Source organism: Muntiacus reevesi, chromosome 22 (assembly GCF_963930625.1).
Source record: "Muntiacus reevesi chromosome 22, mMunRee1.1, whole genome shotgun sequence".
NCBI lineage: Eukaryota > Metazoa > Chordata > Mammalia > Artiodactyla > Cervidae > Muntiacus > Muntiacus reevesi.
Window position 1 is genome coordinate 4201766 of NC_089270.1, and position 18980 is coordinate 4220745.

General features: G+C 53.0%; 1 protein-coding gene across 4 annotated transcripts in view; it reads right to left on the reverse strand.

Moving 5' to 3' along the window:
- KIAA0232 (KIAA0232 ortholog) overlaps positions 1-18980 on the reverse strand; it is an 81510-nt gene that overhangs the window by 7449 nt on the left and 55081 nt on the right. For 2 of the 4 annotated variants that reach the window (XM_065913881.1, XM_065913883.1), the window contains exons 4-7: positions 14919-14985; positions 13661-13742; positions 8254-11554; positions 1604-1712 (exon numbers count right to left, since the gene is read on the reverse strand). In XM_065913881.1, the coding sequence (XP_065769953.1) occupies positions 1604-1712; positions 8254-11554; positions 13661-13742; positions 14919-14985 (3559 nt within the window). Of the gene's footprint in view, positions 1-1603; positions 1716-8253; positions 11555-13660; positions 13743-14918; positions 14986-18980 lie in introns of all 4 variants that reach the window. The other 2 variants (XM_065913880.1, XM_065913882.1) reach the window with 1 other exon arrangement.

The window sequence follows — 18980 nt, forward strand, 5'->3', positions numbered from 1 at the left end:
GGCCAGGCCGAGGCCACCAAGACACCCCGCGGCCCAGGACGAAGCCGCCCAGGGTGCTGGGTCACCCCCACGGCCCAGGGAAGAAGCCCACCCAGGGCGCTTGGGGGTCACCCCGCAGACCAGGGTGCTTGGGGGTCACCCCTGCCTGCCCCGCACCTCCTGGGCCCCCTGGCCCTCCCCGCCCCCGTTCCCCGTGACTGCTGCTGGGGCTCGCTCAGCCAGGGCGCCGACGGGACTCAGGTCAGGGTCCAGTCTACACTCCTAGCGTCCCCGCGTCTCCCAGGCGCTGCGTGTGGAAGCCGCTGGAGAGAGAGCATGCTTGGACCTCAGGGCTACGTGCAGGCCTGGGCTGAATAGTTCGTTCTGGGTGTGCCATCTGAGGCAAAACCAGGCATTTTGTGGGTGCTGTAAAGACTGAAGCACCTTGGAAATAATGAAGAGCACCTAAATATTAGCTAATAGCAGAGGAGCCGGCCTTCAATAGAGGCTATTAAATAAAAAAGATGCTGGAAATGAAGACTCTGCTGCCCTCATGACCCTCGGGAAAGGAGGCTGACAGGGGTGGGGAGCCGCTTCTGTGCCCACAGGGCAGAGAGGAGACTCGGACAATCCCAGGTCCCCTGGCCGGCTGAGGCCAGGCAGCGAGGGCGCTGCCCCACAGGCGGGGAGGGGAGACGGGACGCACACGTGAATACGCAAATACCAACCGGAGCCCGGCCTCCTCCCACGGCTCTGCGCGGAGAGACCGTGAGGCCAGCGCTGCAGCCAGCAGAGCGCAGGCGATCACGGCAGGCGCACAGGGTCAGCCTCGAGCTGACCGCTCAGCCGCCTCCTCGGTTCTCTGCCTCCCCCAGAATGGCAGAGCCGGGCTGTTTATTGCTTCTGAGGCCCCCCCCGGGAGGTTCATGGACCTCGGGCAGGCTCCCCCATCTGCCCTCCGTGTCCCGCTCCCTGGTCTGCCCGAGTGCCCTCCCGTGGCTCGCTGTCACGGAGTCACTCGGCGAACGCTGGCCTCCTCCGCACAGCACCCCGGGCTGCGCTCTGCTCTCCGTCCCCCACAGCTGCTTTTGTCTTGTCACCCCAGACCACGGCAAGAGCCCAGGCTCCCCGGCAGGTGCCCTCCAGTCTCTCCATTCCTTCCCCACTCCAATCCTGTTGCTAGAATTGCTTTAAAAAAAAAAACGCACCCAACCTGACACCCTCCAACGTGAGCTCTTGTAGGTGGCCCTCTCCTCCTCCCTGTTCAAACTCCGCCTAACGCGGCAGAACTCGCGAGCCTGCTGACCAGCTCGGCTTGTCCCCTGCTGGCCTCTCCAGCCTCGCCTGGGCCCGGCGATTCCCACCCTGACTGGCCACCGACACTTCCACCTTTGCCCCCCTCACTGGGGGCTTATGTGTCTCCACGGCCCGCCCAGCCAGAGGCTGTTGGTGGGTGTAAGAGCAGGGTCCAGCCTGCGCTCACCTCTTGTGTCCCCAGTTGCCCCTGACCAACGCCCGCCACACAAAAATGCTTCTGGACCAATACGCACAGCCAAAGGAACAGACTGCTCTTTAAGGAGTTAAGGGATCTGAGCGGGTGAAGGATCACGTCAGGTCTCCTTACCTTCACACTCCGAGGCAGGGAAAAGAGGCGAGTACAAGGCTTTTTCCCACCAGGTTTGTTTCTCTTGACTTCGGTTCATTCCATGCACATCAGTGTTCAATACAGGGAACTGCTTAGATCAAACCAAACATAGACCAAGTTTATAAACTTTCAAGATAAAAAGGAAAATTCAGGCATTATTAATAAGTGACTGCAAACCCACGATTTTTCTAATTGATCATTTTTAAAAAATTTTTCTCGGTTTTATGGGCTTCCCTTGTGGCTCAATTGGTAAAGAATCCACCGGTTCGATTCCTGGGTCAGTAAGATCTGCTGGAGAAGGGTTGGCTATCCACTCCAGTATTCTGGCCTGGAGAATTCCAGGGACTGTATAGACCACGGGGTTGCAAAGAGTCGGACACAACTGAAAGATTTTCCCTTTCACTGTTCCACTAGACAAGGTGAACAACAACAAAAAAGCCACATTCACAACACATAAAGGAAGTTTTTGTTAAAAAAAAGCACTGATACTGGAAATGGGAATACGAAAAATACAACAGGATTATCACAAGACAAAAACAACAGGAAGTAACCTCCAGGAAAGCAAGTTTCCAGATTTTGGGACAGCAGAGCTGGAGAGGGGCGGGGTGGCCCTGAGCCCCTCCTCCCCACTCAAGTGTGGGGAGGACTCTCTTCTTCACACACACAGGCAGGAGGGAGTCAAAGAAGCAATACCAACCTAATGGTCTTTGCAGCAGTGATCTGCTTCAGCGAGAACCAGAAGGAAGCTGAGACTAAAACCAAGTAACCAAAGGGACAGCGATTCAGATTCAAAACAGGAAACGGAGGTGGAAACGAGAGGAGGGCGGGACTCCGGAGCACAGGAGAGACCCCACAGCCGCCCGTGGAGGCCCCGGACCCCGCACAGCGGGGGGCACCCACACCGGGGAGGGGACCAAGTCCGAGCCCGGGCCCCACCCTTCACTGGCAGAGCTCCGCACTCCAGCGGGACCTGCCCACCATCCTGGGTGGCGAGGGCTAGGTGCAATGTGGCCATCACGCGTGATCAAGGAGGGCCCACACGAGTGGTCCTTAGAAGACGGGGCGGGGCCAGTCACAGCCACCACGGGTGCACCCCAGTATGCTGGGGACAGGGCAACCCCCGCTCCCTGCTCCTTTCCGGCTCGGCCTGACGCCAGGTCCTCCAAGGTGAGGCCCGCTTTGGGCATCTCCGCACCTCCCACCAACCCTCACAGCCTCAACAAGGGTCTGCTGGATCGATGCACACGCTCTATGAATGCTGCTGCATAGACCTTTGTTTCAGAAGACATTTCATCAAGTTTAAAACCTGATCTGTTTCAGCAACCAATGATCTTCAAGTCTCTGATAGGATTTTTTAAATTCTAAACAATGTAAATCACTTTATCAAAAAGTTTTCTGACTCAGGAACGTGTGTTTATTAAACTAAATAAAAAATAGATGTCAAATCTTGATTTTCATTTAACTTTGAGAAATACTCTTCAATCAGAAACTGAAGAGAATTTTGTTGTCTGCCCAGAGCAGTCAGATAACCTTTACCATTTTCTCTTGCACCTTATTCTAACAATAACGATTAGTAAGGCTATTAGACAAGCAGGTCAATTAGACAAGGTCAACTGCACCGACGAGACTGGGGTTAATGCAAATGAAGCCAGCAACGTGCCAGGTCTGCGGTTAATTCGAGGTGATGATTCCCGCATCAGGCATGCAGCTCACAGCACGGGAAGGCCTCTCTGGAAAGCCTTGGCCTTGTCTGCAAGGCACACCTGCCTGCGTGCAGATCCCCAGTGCCTCAGTGCTAAGGACGGTCCCTGGACAAACGTGTCTCCGTCACCCAAGGCACTGCAGAGGGGCGATGCATTTGAAGGTAACCAGCTCCTACCTGAGAAAGAAAAACACCTGGGGCGGCTGTGGAACGACCAAGTGTTTATTCAGGTGGCTGCAGCTGGACTGCTTATCTTTTAATCCTTTCCTGGGATTCGGCGCGTGGGGTCAAGAGTAGGAAAAGGGAGAGGACCCATCAGGACGGACAGGACAGGTGGGGAAGAGCAGGCTGGAGGGCTTGTCAAGGGACAGACAGGCAGCTGGGTCAGCAAGGACGGGAGGAGATGAGACAGACACAAGCCGACCGGGTAGTGAGTGCAGAGGCAGGAGCCGTGTCTTGCTGATGGGCAACCCCCAGGAGGAGGGCTGGCACAGAGCGGGGATGCCACGTCCGCTGGCCTTGAGAGAAGCTCCCCTCCTGGCCGGAGGCCTTGATGGTCCGGCACACTGCTCCCACGGCCCTCCTGAGACCACCGTTAGCTAGCTTGTGCAGCTTCTGCCATCGTCTTTTTTTTTCCTGCATCCCTCATTCGAGTGTCAATTCCAATGGTGAGGACTTACTTCTCCTGTTCTGTTTACACTGAATGCCTGGTCAGTGCACATGCACTACGTTATCGACATCTTTTCACTTAGCTATTTCCAGCATTTGAGGCCTGCACGCTAAAGATGACCAGGAGGCCTTGCGTGAATAACGTCTGTTTAATGTATTAATTCACCTTCTGGCGTGGCTGAGAATAAGAATGAAGACAGGCTGGAGGAGATGGAGAACAGGACCGAGTACAGCCCTGGACGATCCCGGCACATCTGTCTCAGCTCCACTCCCTCCCCTCCAGGCCGCTCCAGGCTCGCTGGCTACCCGGACACCTCTCTTCAACTGTGCCTCGGCAACGAGGCCTGCCCTGACTCGGGGGTTCACTGCGGCAAACTGCTCCGAGGAACCCCGTCCTGCCACATCCTCCTCCGTTCAGCCTTCCCATGACACTGGTGTTCTAATGTACAGGCAGCTTCACGCTGCTCACGGATTATACCTCCACGGATGCAGGAGGCGCATCTCTCTCTGTTCCTTTACGGCCGGCACCTAGAACAGTGCCCAGACAGAGTCGGCCCTTAAACGTGTGACGGATGAAGGAAACAGTAAAGAGGGAAGATGTGGACACTATCCAGAAAGCCTTATCGGAAACGTCTGTAGCAGGAGATGGAATGGTCAGTAATTCTTCAGGAGATGAAGGTTGGGTAAACGCTCGCTGTTTTAAATCCTCACTGAACACTCCTGCTTCTGGGGATGAGAACAGAGTCCGGGGACCCTGCTCTGGGTTCTGTTCTGCAAACAGAGCACAGAATGGTGCCCTTGGCCACAGCCAGCTCTCGTTATTCACGTCACAAAAGGAAGAGGAAAAGAGATGCCCTGCGCGGGCACAATTGTCATAGTCCTCCTTTCCGGTTGGGAAGTGCGTGGCAGTGGAAGGAGCTCCAGCTCTGGCCCTCACGCAGGGGTCTGGGGCGAGCACCCCACCCTCCGGGCCCACGTGCCCTGAGCCGTCCCCGGGGGAATGTCACTGCGGGCATTCGGTAGGGAGCTGGTGGCAACAGAGGGCACAGCATCTGGTGCAGGTGGGCTGGGCCCTCGCGCCCTCTGATCGTCAGAGCCCCTGACCCCCACAGGCACTGCTGCCTGTCCCGAGGGACGCCTTCCCCTCCTGGAGGCATGACGAAGCCTCTTGCTGCTGCTCTGGGCCTTCAGGGCGGGCACGACAGGGAGTCAGCCATCGAGCAGACGACAGCACGGACGCTCCTGCCACAATGTCACGCAGAGCCGGGCACCGAGGCACGCGGCCGCTCACCTGTCCTCACCTTTCCCTCGCTCCTCGGCCGCCGCGACCACGTGCCGGCTGCCACCCTGCACAGATGACCCGCTCACCTGCGCAACTGCTGCTGCTTCTGCCTGGCATGCCCCGCCTCCCCCTTTCCGCCCTGGACGCGCAGGTCTGTGTGCCAGCCTCCTCCGCACTCAGGCCAGGTCGTCCTCCCCTGGGTTCCCACGCATTCTGTGTTCACCCTCCCCAGGCTGTCACCCCTGCCACCGCAAATTGTGTGGACCAGAACACCCTCAAAGGACTTCCCTGTGGCTCAATTGGTAAAGAATCTGCCTGCGATGCAGGAGACCAGGGTTTGATCCCTGGGTTGGGAAGTTCCTCTGGAGAAGGGAATCGCAATCCACTCCAGTACTCTTGCCTGGTAATCCCATGGACAGAGAAGCCTGGCGGCTACAGTTCATGGGGTCGCAAAGAGTTGGACATGACTGAGCGACTAACACACACAAACATCCTCAAATGTAAGGAACCAGCTAGGAAATTCTAGTACCTCCAAATGATGGAATAATATGCAGAAAATAAAGAAGGTTGATTCTAAATAAAGTGTCATTTCAGTCAAAAAAACCACAAAAAATGGCCGGACCGAAAAAAGTAGAGAGAACATATGTGAACACGTATGTGCTTCCATAAGCACGCAGGGTCCTCAGAGGCAACACGCCGGGACTCACACTCGCGGCTGGGGGGGGACCAGTGTGCCACGGACACGCCCTCCTGGAACGCCCAAATTGGAACCACAGCAGAGAATGACCTGCGCGACAGAGAACACGTCAGCTGCTCACAGACTGGTCTTCAGGACCAGGCTGAATTCTCCCGGGGCAAGGACAGCCTCTGGTTCATTTAAGGCACTGGCCGCAGGTGCGGGCCATGTTTAATCAATGTTTGCTGAACTGAACTCAACTAAGGTTTTGAAGAGTATCATTAATTCATGCTCCTGGGTACCAGTTCTATCAGAAATCCTACATTCTAGACCACCTGTGCTCTAAAACAGATGGGCAACTAGTGACTTCTTAAAAAAAACAGAGCCATGCCATCTGTAAAGATTGCCCTCAATCAGGGATGTGGGGGGAAGATGACCTGGCTGGAGATCTCCGAGACAGACAGGCAGTGTGAGGTTAAGAGGCAAGATCCTGGCCCCAGCCCGGGGCTTTTCGGGCCACCCTCAACCTTTCCGCAGCTCAGATGCAGCTATGAGGTGGGAGCTGTCGGCGACACAGCCGAGACCAGGGCTGCGGGCACCAGCAATGGTGTGGGTCCTCTGAGGCCGTAGCTGGTGCCCCAGACCTGTCAGGTCTGTTGGCAAAAATCGAAGGCAGGAGGAGAAGGGGACGACAGATGATGAGAGGGTTGGATGGCATCACCGACTCGATGGACATGAGTTTGAGCAAGCTCCGGGAGTTGGTGATGGACAGGGAGGCCTGGCGTGCTGCGGTCCACGGGGTCGCAGAGTCAGACACGACTCAGCAACTGAACAGACCTGTCAGACAAGCCAGAGCTCTGATAACACACAGAGACGCCAACACTCTAGGAGGTGGAGGCCTGTGGTGGTGGTTCTGACGCAGACTCTCCTTCGTCCCTCTTTTTCTTCCCTTCCCCATCTGGACCCAGGTGAGACACACAGGACACGCGGGCACTTTAAGGATGAAAGTGGGCGACCAGCGAGCAGATGGAGGCTAACAGCGTCATACTTTTTGTTGTCCTGAGCAGCTCAGATGTCACTGTTTTGGTGGGATTCAATTCCTGGCTAAAGATCTCCACGCAAGCGCCTCAGACAGTGATTCTCAGGTCCTGTGGGAGCTTCCCGCCACCACCTGCACTTAGGGCTACACCGAGGCGCCGACGGGACACATGGATGAGATGTCATCTGAATCCAGGAGGAGCTCACAACTTAACAAAGAAAGGACACCGAGAACTCTTGCAAAATGGCAAATGCAACTAAGAGGAAAGGCATAAAGCACATGAAAATTAAAAGGAGGGAGAAATGATTTCTGCTGCAGGTGGAGCAGAGAGGAATGGGGGGCACCTTGTGGGTCCAGCTGGACGGAGCCATGTGAAGGGCAGGTGGGCAGAGCGTGCAGGACCACGGAGGTGAGGAAGGGTGACCCAGCTGCTCTTCAGCCACAGGTGGCCTGACTTCTTGACACCTCCACCTGCCTTTTTAAAAAGTTGCCTCTGGAGAAGGACCAGGCGTGCAGAGCCCCAGGCTTCTCCTTGGGAATGGGTCATCCCCTTCACTGTTACTTCTTGTACAGTTTAACCTCAGACCACTTCTCAGCAACAGTCAAATGGTACAATGACTCCATTAACAAAACTATTCCTATTAACCTCATTTGACAGGCTGACCCATACAGCTGATGTAACTTCAGGAATACATACTGTGTAATAAGCATGGGTATACCTGCAGGGGTTCTGTGGAAGTTATTTTGTTATATTTGTATTGAGGGTTAATGGCTACATGTACCACAAAAAATTTCAGAGAATTCTACAGAGATGCAATTTATCTTACATGTAAAATGTAACTTTTTATAAACTTATCAGTGTTGCAGAGACAGTCAGACAGGCTTCCTACTTCAAGAAACCCTTCGCCACCGCAAACCCTTCGCCGCCACTTCTGAGGAGCAACGGGCCTTCCGAAGAGTGAACAGCCATTTCTGGATTCATCAGTTGTGAATGCTTTGCTTTAAGCATAGCACATGCATGTTAAGACCACCCAGAAACACCGCATACTCTGACTTATTTTAAAATGTCAACTGTCTAGTTCAAATTGATAAACATCAAATCCACGTTAAGTCCTTATGTAAAAATCATAAGGATGCTAAGTTTTAAGATGTTTAAGCTAAATTTCCAATAATTTAACCCTATCTTTTCTTTGCCTGAAATGGCTGTTCTTAAAGTCTGATCAAATCCTCTCACCAAGCACTGATCCCCACTGACACATACCTCTTCCAGTTGTCCTGAAGAAACTGGATCATCTTCATAAGCAGGGAACTGACAACCTGCTTTGCAGCTGCAGAAATGATTAATTTCTTCCTCGCACTGTGCCATTATTTTACAGTTTGCTTCTGGGCTTTCCAGGTCGATCTCCAGAGGTTCACTCATGCTGCACTCCAGACACGGGTTCCGCTCTCCTGCCGGTAGGACCCCGGCTGACTCCTCCTGGGAATCCAGGGACGTCTGGGCACTCTTCTCCATCCCAGACTTCTTCAGCCTGGGGAGGAACTTCCCAGACTCAAGCTCGGACTTCCCATAGTAATGGCCTTCTTTCTCTGCGTCCTCTTCCAGGGGTTTGAGATCTGCCTGTGGATCTTCAAATGTATCGACTTGAGAAGGAATGGGAATATTTGCTTCATCTCTCTCGGATTCAAATTCTGACTCGCTTCCTCCTCCGGGGGAGAGTTCAGACGCAGAGATGGGGCGAAAATGAGTCCTGGGGGAGATCCGGATGGCCCGGTACTGGGTTCTGTCGACATCGCATATCCTGGGGTGGAAAACTTCGCTATCGGAATCAGAGCAGAGGATTGATTTCGGTTTGAAGCTAGGACTGAAAGATGCGATCCCTTCGGGTTCAAAGGAACACTCTACATGGAGAACTTGTGAAAACGGATTGCTTAAGTCAAAGGAAGAGAAGGGATATTCGAGTCCAGGATCTTCAACTTGAAAGTTGCCACAGGCTCCTAGTAAGTCTTCATGGAAGATGAAGGAAAATCCCTTATTCAATCCGTTTTCCCCGCTCTTCGGCTGGTCGTTCTGTTCGAAGGACACAAAGGGTTTCCATAACTGCCTGTGACCAGGAGCGAAGCTGTTTCCGGGGGTCATAAAGACATCTGTCCCCGCTATGGTCACCACGTCCGAAGCGGCACACTGCAACAAACTTCCTTTGGCGTGACTGGGTGGTACGACCGCCCACTCCCCATCGCTGTTAAAGGTTTTGAGCTCTCCGTAAACTCCTCCCAGGATGAATGAGTTCTCTTTGTCTTGGGCCACGTCCCAAGGTTTCGAGGGGGTGGTGTAGTCCCCGCCATCCACCTTGGACAGCTCGCCGGACACAAAGGCTCTCTTCTCCAGGGTCTCTTTCTGGCCCTCCCACAGATGGTATTCTGATCTCTGCACGGCCTTGTTGGGCTCCTGGAGGGGCTCCACTGGAGCCTCAGCATCCAAACAGCAGCAGTAGTTATTTACATCTGTTGGAAACAACTCATCGTCAGCGCTTTCTATTTCCAGCAGAGCCGCAGAATCTCTATCTGCCACCTTCGTCCAAATGTCTTTGATAACCCCTGAGCTGTACCCATCTCCGCGCGGACTGCCTTCACTGCACACCTGCGTCGTTGCGAAGGCTTTGTTCTCTGCTTTTTGTTCTAGCTGAATACCACAGACAGATTCTAGTTTAGATTTTTTTTGGAAAACTAATGTTGGGATTTCTCCTAAAGTCCTACTGTTTTGCTGGCAAGTTTCGTCCTGCAAAAAATCTAGGAGTTCTTCATCTACATAATTGGACGAGACTCTAGGAACTACATAATTAATATCCTCTGCGTTAAACTGCGTGGATTCTTCAAACTGGATATTTAACGTCTCATTGTCTGAACGTGTTTCTTCTGAGTGGGACCACGGACTACAAGTTCTTGTTGAAAGATTAGAACAGTGTTCATTTTCTTCAAAGGCACTATTTTTGGTCCATATTAGTAATCTAGACTGTGTTTTCCCAAGCATGTTAGCACTAGAATCTGTATTTTCATTTCCCAAGTTGAGTGTTTCAAAAGAAAATGGTAAAACAGAATTACTGCATTGCACTTCAAACACTGAAAAACAAGAGTTTATACCAGATCCTTCATTAATATCTGAAAAGAGCTCTTGATTGCCGGCCAGCAAATGCGGATTGAGCACTGTGCTGTCTAAGGTCGGGGAGAGTCGAACCGGGGAGTCTCCCGCAAAACTCTCCCCGTCGGCATCACCAGAGCTGGACGAACAGCACTCCCAGAACTGGGCCAGGCCGCCGAGGTCTTGCAGGAGAAAGCCCTCAGCGCCCACAGAGCTGGTGCAGTCTGCCCATATTGCACGTTCCCCTTGCAACTCCATTCCATCTAACACTATGCAACATTCTGCCTCAAAATCTGTCTTCTCTTTGCTTTTTTGTCGAATCATATTCAAAATTCGACTTTCTCCTTGCGTGGTTTCTGAGGCACCGGGATCCAACATGGATTGATCAATATCCACTTCGTAGAAGTGTGTTAATTCTGACAGATGAATATCATCCAAGTATTTGTCGTCCTCTGGCAGAGGACAGAATGAGGTCCCAGCGAGGTCGATGTCCTCATTTATGACTGCAGGCATTTCTACAAAGTGGCCATCGATGAAAGTGCCTGCCGCGAGGTATGTCTTGTGAGCATCGCTGCTGATGCAGAGACCGCGCACCGACTCGGACAGCTCCTCCACGGCGGCCGAGGCCGCGGCGCCGGCGTCCTGCCTGTTGCGGTAGGTGGTCTCCAGCTTGCTCTTTCTGCTCAGGGGGACGAAGTACTCGGCGATGGGCTCCGTGTACCACAGCGGCTCCTCCTTGTACTCCCTGTCCGCCCTGCCCTCCCGGAGCAGGTCTGGGCCCTCGGCGGCGCCCGCCTCCTTCCTGCCCGGCTCCTTCAGCGGCCGCTTGCCGCGCTTGCACAGCTGTCTGATGGAGCCGCCGCCGCCGCTGCTGCTGCTGCTCCCGGCGGCCTGCGGGTGTCTCTCCGCCCTCTCGGCGTGCTTCAGCGAGAGCCGGCTCTGCGCGCTGCGCGCTCCTTTCTTGTTGCGGATCTCCCGCGCCTTGTGCCGTGCCTTCACGCACTTCGCCGACGCCTTGGGCTCCCCCTGGTTCCCGCTGGAGCTCGAGCCGGCTTCGCTGGAGCCGGAGGACCAGGAGCGCGGGCGCGGCTTCCCGTCGGGCCGGTGCCGGCCCTGCTTCTTGTACGGCGGCGGCGCGGGCCGCTCTTCGCCGGGCCCGCTCCTGAACCTGGTGTCCTTCTCGCCGTGGCTGCGGCCGCCCCGCGTTCTCTCGTGCAGGCTGGCGGCCGCGTCGCCGCTTCTCTCCCGGATGGCCTCGCCTTCGCTGTTGCAGTCCTTGGGGGAGGGCGTGTCTGTGCTGGCTGGAGGGGCTGTGGACGAGGAGGACGAGCTCGAGTAGGATCCGCCTGCGGACTTGTTCCACACGGTCATGATCTCCTGCAGGCAAACCGGCTTCTCGGAGAGCGGTGGAAACGCCTCATAGTACCTGAAAAAACAGGCAAGCAAGAGATTTCAAAAGCGGGCGCTCAGACGCATCCGATATAGTAAAACAACATCACCCGTCAGACAAATGGGATAGTTCAACAGTCAGTGTTAACACGTCATCCATGAGTGAGCAACTTAAAAAAAAAAAACTGACAATACAGTAAAACCTTTACATTTAGGTCCATGGATCAAGCACTTTCAACGTTCAACATCGAGTAAGCGCTACAGGAATACTTATAAGGAGAATATGTTAAGATGATGACTTTAAACTCTGGATTTTCGTAAAGTTACAAGTACAAATGGGATACGGCGGGAAGAATGTTAATATTCTGATAAGGACTATCTGAATGTGAATCTCAGCTCATTTACCCTGCATGTGACGTTAAGCGACCCATGCAGTGTCACGGGCCGCGGCCTCACCTGGAAAGTGGAGGTACTGTGGCTTCTCTCACACGGCTGTCACGCACACTAGAAACAGATGCGGGTGAGGAGCTGGAGAGCAAAGCAGCTGCAGACACGCGCTCTGAAGTCACGCTCCCCGAGCCCGAGTCCTCACTCTGCTATCTGCCAGCTCCGTGACCTGAGGCACAGCTCCTAAACCTCTCTGTGGCCTAGAACACGGGCTGACCACAGTATCTACGTCACAGAGCTGTGAGGAGGGGAGGAATTAACATGCACAGGGAGGCAGAAGGGCACCTTCGCAGACTCTCACTGTGTCTCCTTCTCAGGAGCCAAGTGCGACACCCAGCTGGTTAAGCAGGCCGTCAGAAATGGCAGCGATCGTGGGATTCAAGGGTTCGGGAAAGGGGATGGATGCTGGCGAGGCCCGGAACAATCAGGTTGTGACTGTTCAAACGAGGTGGACCACACCTGGGCCTGATGTTCCAGACACGCTGCGGTCTGCTGAGCGCCGATTGTGCGGTGTGGGAACCTGGGTGAGGATACGAAGATGCCCCCTCCCCGCGCCTCGTGAGAGCAGCGGCTACTGCAACAAAGGGCGGGAAACCAGGGAGGCTGGCGTCAGAGGGCTTGGAAACAGGGCTTCAGTTTCCGAGAAAACTGGTAGCCATGGAGGGTTTCAGAGCCACACAGACCAGACTGGCAAAGGAAGACTCGGGAGAGTCAGATCGGCGGCCAGCGTGGGGACTGTCATTGCGGAGGCCAGTCAAGGTCACATACGGAGTGATGGAGGCCTGGGTTTTCACGGGCCTACGCCGGACTCTCGTTTTCCGTCTATACCAAGCTGCCCGACGGAAACATATTGTGAGCTTTGTGAGTCATTTTTAATGTTCTCAGAGTCCCGTTAGAAGTGTAAGAATAAACAAGTGAAATTAATTTCGACAGTGTATTTTACTTAGCCAGATATATCCACACGATCGTCTCATATATACTCAGTAGTAAAAACACTAATGTAATGCTTTACATTCTTTTTTATATGAAATCTTTGGACTCTGGGGTCGGAACGCAAACAGCTCATCTCCATCTGAAACAGCCACGTGGAGAACGGGCACCAGCCACACGCGGCCACGCCTACTACGGATGGCACATGCCACGCTGGACGGCACACGCCACATGACCGACGACTTCCTGCTTTCCCCTTAAGATTTACAAGTTTGGAAGACTCCCCTGACGCCTATGGTAAGGAACTCTGCTTACAATGCGGCCAATTTAAATACAAACCACTTAAGAAGAAAGCCGGAAAAGCATCTTCAGGAAACAAGTTTGACACGGGTTCCTGACCTGCCCACGCTCCCTCTGTAATCAGCAGGGGGAAGCTGGCTTCCTTGTGTGTAAAACAAGGACAAACTTCATTCCTACCGCTGGCTCAAAGAACTGGCATTGAATTTCTAAGGTCATATATGAACGGACCATAAATAATAACCTTGTTCGTTTCATCAGATTCACAAATATTGATTCAATGTGTGTGAAAAGAGATGAGACCATCTTATCCACCTTTGGATTCTCTGTGTCGGGCACACAGTAAGTGCTCAGTAGACTCCTGAGTTATAAAATAGCAAACTAAATAGAAGATGACAAACTAAACCTGTAAACCACGCAGCGGGGCAGTCATTAGAGTGACTTTATCATGGAACACAGTCTGACGTACATTTCCACTTGATCCTTCGCTGTGGGTGATAGTTCTGCCTCTGGAGAGGGAGACCCCTCTAACTTCTTGTGAATCTTCTCTTCTGTTAACGAAACAAAAATTCAGAAAGGTCTGTCTTGTATCAAGTCGGTAAATGCTTGTGTTTTTAAAAGTTTCTCAAGTAAATTTACTCAGAAATGACACAGGCTTCTATGGCTTAAAAAGAACTCAACACCAGTTTATCTTTTTAATAAAAATCTATTTCTTCAGGGGCTTCCCTAGTGGTCCAGGGGTTAAGACTCCACGCTTCCAATACAGAGGGTGTGGGTTCGATCCCTGGTCAGGGAACTGAGATCCCACATGCTCCGTGGCATGGCTGAAAAGACAGAAACCTCTTTCTTCAGTGAGGCAGAGCAAACTCTGCTCAGCCGTTAACACTGGGCCGAGCTCTCTCACCTCATCGCTGGCAGAGCACGCTAGAGGCACGTAGTTACAAGACTGAAATCCCTGGGTGCTTATTAATTACACCGCAAGGTTAGAACATCTGTTAGGATTCCAAAAATATTTTCTCACAAGATTCTGCACTCACGGACTTTATATTGCCTCTTCCTGATTAACACTGATATGTAAAGCAAGTTACTACAATTAGCTCTGTTACTTAGCATCTAGGGGAGCAAGGGCTGTGTTTCAACTCTTAGCTCATGATCCTGCCCTCAGATTAGAAACAAACTGTGCCTTTAAAAAGGCTTGGGACTTGGGGGCGTGCAGCAAGATGACCATGAAGAGGACAAGCAAAATAAAGACCCTTAACAGGTAATTCTCATTCTATGGGCCTGCAGAAACGCTGGGGAAAGAAGCTGTGAACAACATCTCGATGGGCCTGTCGAGTCTGCCTTTCCGAAACCATCAAGACTCAAGGCAAAAGTTCCTGCGGCCAACCTGAAGTGACAGGTGATACACCTCTGCAGGCCTCGCTGTCACCCAGGCAAGTATTAGTTTGGGATGGTGGGGAGGAGGGGGGAGGATGGAAGAGACGAGAGATGACTGCTCCAGATCCAGAGCTTCATCTCCTCTCCAGGAGTGCTCCGGCAGATGAAGTCACTCCTCTGAGAGCAAGCGACCTCTCTGCAGAGGATGGCCATGGGCTGACCAGCAGCCACCCACGGCCAAAGACGGGGCAGGACCCCGGCCTGGCGACACGCTGGGCATGAAGACTTCGGTTCTGAGGCCAGTGTCCTGCGTGGTGGACGTGAACAGCCCGCGGCGACAGCGCTCTCACCTTGCTGGCTCTGCAGGTCCTTCAGCCTGGAGCAGAGCTCCTCCACTAAAGTCTCAATGCCAGAGCTCTGCAGGGACAGAAAGGACACGGTGACTGCCAGGTATGGGAGAGTCAAGCTGTCTGTATACTGTCATCTTTCATGTTTCAAAAGAAATACATTACCCACATTTAAATGAACATAAGAGTCTAAAAACTATAGGCTTGTAGATTCAATCCAGCAGGCATAGTTTACTAATAAAGCATATTCACCGGCACTTGCTGATAGAATGTGAAAATACTCATGAGATTCCCGGACTGGCCCGTCTTCCCGGGGGTACAGCAGCTTGCTCACAGGGGAGCCTCGGGACCTAAATGCCTGTCTTACGGCTAAGAGCCCATCACTGTCAAAAACATTATTCAGCATCTGTAACATCCGTGTGGGCAAAGGCTTGTACCAGGCTCAATATAAATTATAATCACAAAAACTGCCTTCTGGTCCTCTCAGCAGCTCACGGTCTACAGAAAACAGGTGATTTCTTTTTCTTTTTTCCTCTTTTAAAGTGAACCACTCATGACTGGAACAGAAAGAGCAGATGGAAAACAGATGTCATCCTGTGAACAAATGTGAAAGCTGCACCACATGGGTCATGGGTAGGGTACTGACCTCTGTACAGAATCAGACTAAAATTTAAGGAGAGGGCGTGGAAGAGTCTGAAATTGGTGGGAGGGTGGGGGAGAATAAGAGCCTCACTTGACGGAAAAATGAATGATGCAGACAGGCGTGAGCAAACCTTTCACTACGCAGACTTTCAAACTGGTAAAATTCTCTCTCTCTCAAGGGAGGAAAAGGAAACACCCTTTCACAAGGTACCGGAAAAGTGAACGCATTTCCCAGGAGCTCTGTGTTTACTCAGCAGCTGAAAAGTCCTACTTAAACTGGAACCTCTAGGTGGGCATGACCCGAGCGGACGCACAGGACTCTGCTGCCCTTCGCCCTCGCAGGGCCTCGAGGGGCTAAAAATAGAACGTTACCCCATTTGCTTCCCTCAAAATGACTCAGCACGAGCATTAGAGATATCGTAAAGGAGAAACAGCACGGTCACACAGTCTGAGCAGCAAGAAGGATCACAATGCGAACGGCTAATTGTACACACTGATTAAGTTACACGCTATCCACATCTCAGCACAGCGTTTGATGGGAGACAGGACAGAAGGAGAAAGGGGGAAAATGGGCCAGGAGAGAGCTGACCTTTCCTGAAGAAGCCCTAGAAACCACGGCAGGGACTAAGTCATAAACACGGCTCCGACTACACAATTCCACCGGGGAGACTCGCTTACCATAGCGTTCAAGGTGTGATGAGTATGGCCGCTTTATTCCATTTCCTCCGGACCATGAACCTAACACCAGTGTCAGCTGACTGCCAGCGGCACGCTGCTCTCTGTACAGCAAGCCTGTGTCGCCGTTTCTAAACCCGGCGCCAGCCTCCAGCGCAGAACACCCAGCCCAGGGCATCGCTCATTCCACTCCGGTCAGTGCTCTGAGCCGGTGGGCATGTACTGTCCTCCACGGGCCGGCCGTGACCAGTCACCAGACGCTACTCGCTTTTAGGCTTTGTCTTGGAAACTCCTTCTGAGCAACTGTAAAATTCAGTGGCTCTGGACAGTAATGCAGCTTAGGAGTGTATCCATTTGCTCTTATATGCAAATGGGAGAGGAGCAACATGCGTGCTCCACAAGGGACAGGCGCTGCCATCAGGCCTGTCTGCCTTCCTTGATTCCTGCAGCATCCTAACTACAGCTTCCCAAAAACATCATTAGACTGCTGGATTATCACATGAGCAGACAGAACAAAAAAGGGTGTCAAAAGCCGCACTGGACCCTGTCATCTCCCAGGAGGCATTCTAAAGTGAGGATCTGGTGCTACAAATGAGAAATCTTATCCTTCTCCCCAATTATATTAACTAGATAATTTTAATTATCATACTTTAATAGCATACCATATCCACAAGGGCATTCAAGAACACCCAGAGCCTACAGTATTTTAAGGAAGAAGTATATTATAGTCATGTGTTAGGGATAACTCAAAGGGAGAAAAATGCTGTAGATTAAAAAAAAGAAAAACAAACACTAACGTTCTACCATTTAACTCAAGAACCACTTTTCCAGCTGCAAGATGGATAATACCCATTTACCTCCCAGTATCAAACCAACATGAAAATTTATCTGGAGACCATAGTATCACTCTAAAATGCAAGTTACAGTATGCAAATCTTTATACCAGGAAACCACATACAGAGCCTGGTGCTTTTCAGGAGAGGTCTGGGAGGCAGTCTTCCGTAATGGCCACTCACTCGTTTATTCCTCCCTCACTCAGAACAGCCTGCGAGATGAGCCCGTCGCCCCCGTGGGGCTTACACTCCACTAACCCCCACGTCTCAGGAGACGGCCCAGAGCGGTGGCCCTGCCCACACCTGCTGGGCGGCCGAGTGCAGGCCTGCTCCTTGTCTCCGAACACCCCCATCTCAAGGTTCCTGAGGGTAAACCAAGGTGAGCGTGCCTGTCACGTTACTCACTCAAATACTGGTGCCATCTCTAGATGGTGGGTATGATTTTCATTTTCCAGAGTCTCATTTTTGGAGTCATCGCTTTTCAACCATCTTGGGATTTTCGCTCTGAGCTTGAGGTTGGACGATTAAGAATGAGAAAGCGACCAGACCCAGAGAACGCAAGGTCCTCTGGGCCCTGCCCGCACCGCACGGTGGGGTCCTGGCGCCTTCACTCCCCCCGGGCCCAGGGTGGACCCAGGGGCACTTCCGGGATGAGGGAGCCCGCCAGACCCTCAGCAACGAACCGTCCCCCGGCTTCTGGGAAAGCCTTTTCACTGGTTTCCTGACAAACTTCCATTCCCACCCCACAGCACGGGGCGTCTTCCTCCTCTCTTCCCATCCTGCTCAGCTGAGGACTTTAATCTTTAGCATCAAGAAAGCAAAGGCAGTCTGACTTGTCCTGCCTGGCTATCCCTCCTCTCCACCAAGGTTTCTGTGGCTTTCATGTTAATCATCTCAAAGGCTAACCTTTTACGGAGAGCCTTTTCAGATGGACATCCCCTAAACGCTGGACGGACAGCCGCACCCCGGCCCTGTGATCACTGGCCCGGGTGACATGCAGACGCACTCCGCTGCCTGCTGCGTGCAGGACCCGGGGTGGGAGCGGAGTCCAACAGGTGTGGGTCTGAACGCCGCCTCAGGGTTAGCCACAGGACCGCCCGTAGTTACTCAGCTATTGAAGCCTTACTTTCCACACCGGGAAAATGCTAACAATACCAGTTCCAAATAGCTGGGTTTTTGACTTCTTGTGCGTCAGTTGCTCAGTCGTGCCCGACTGCGATTCCACGGACTGTAACCCACCAGGCTCCTCTATCAGCGGAATTCTCCAGGCCAGAATACTGGAGTGGGTGGCCATTCCCTTCTCACGGAGAACTCCCCAACCCAGGGATCGAACCTGGGTCTCCCGCATTGCGGGCAGATTCTTTACCATCTGAGCCACCAGGGAAGCTGACTTCTTGTACCGACCCCTAACTTCTTTTGTCTTTTCTATTTACCGCTGCTTCATTTTTGGGTCTACTTCCTGGAAGGCTTCCTCAGCTGTACCTTCCCACCCTTCTTCCAGCCTTTCATTCCTGTTAGCACGTTTAGGATTTTCAGGAGACCATCCTGCCACTTGACTATTTCTCTGCAGCAACCTTCCCCTCAGTGAGGAGCCCCCCGTCTTCAGAGCTGTGGCAGCCTGGGAGAAGAGAGACACGCAGATCCCGCCGTCAGCCTCCGGTTTCACCGTGAGGTCTCACGCTTCCCCGCAGAGGCGCGGGGCGCTGCGCCCTGCCTGGCTCCCCCTCTCCAGCAGTACCGACCGGACGGGGGAGCCGCTCACCGCGCTCTCTGGGGACCAGGTCTCGGGGCTCGCCCCACAGGTCTACGGGGACTCCTCAGCGAGACACCAGCGGGGGCGACGCCTGTCCTCTGGGGATGCCGACTCCTGGCTCCATCGGCCATCAGCGGAGCCCCAGCCTCGTGCGGAGAGGGT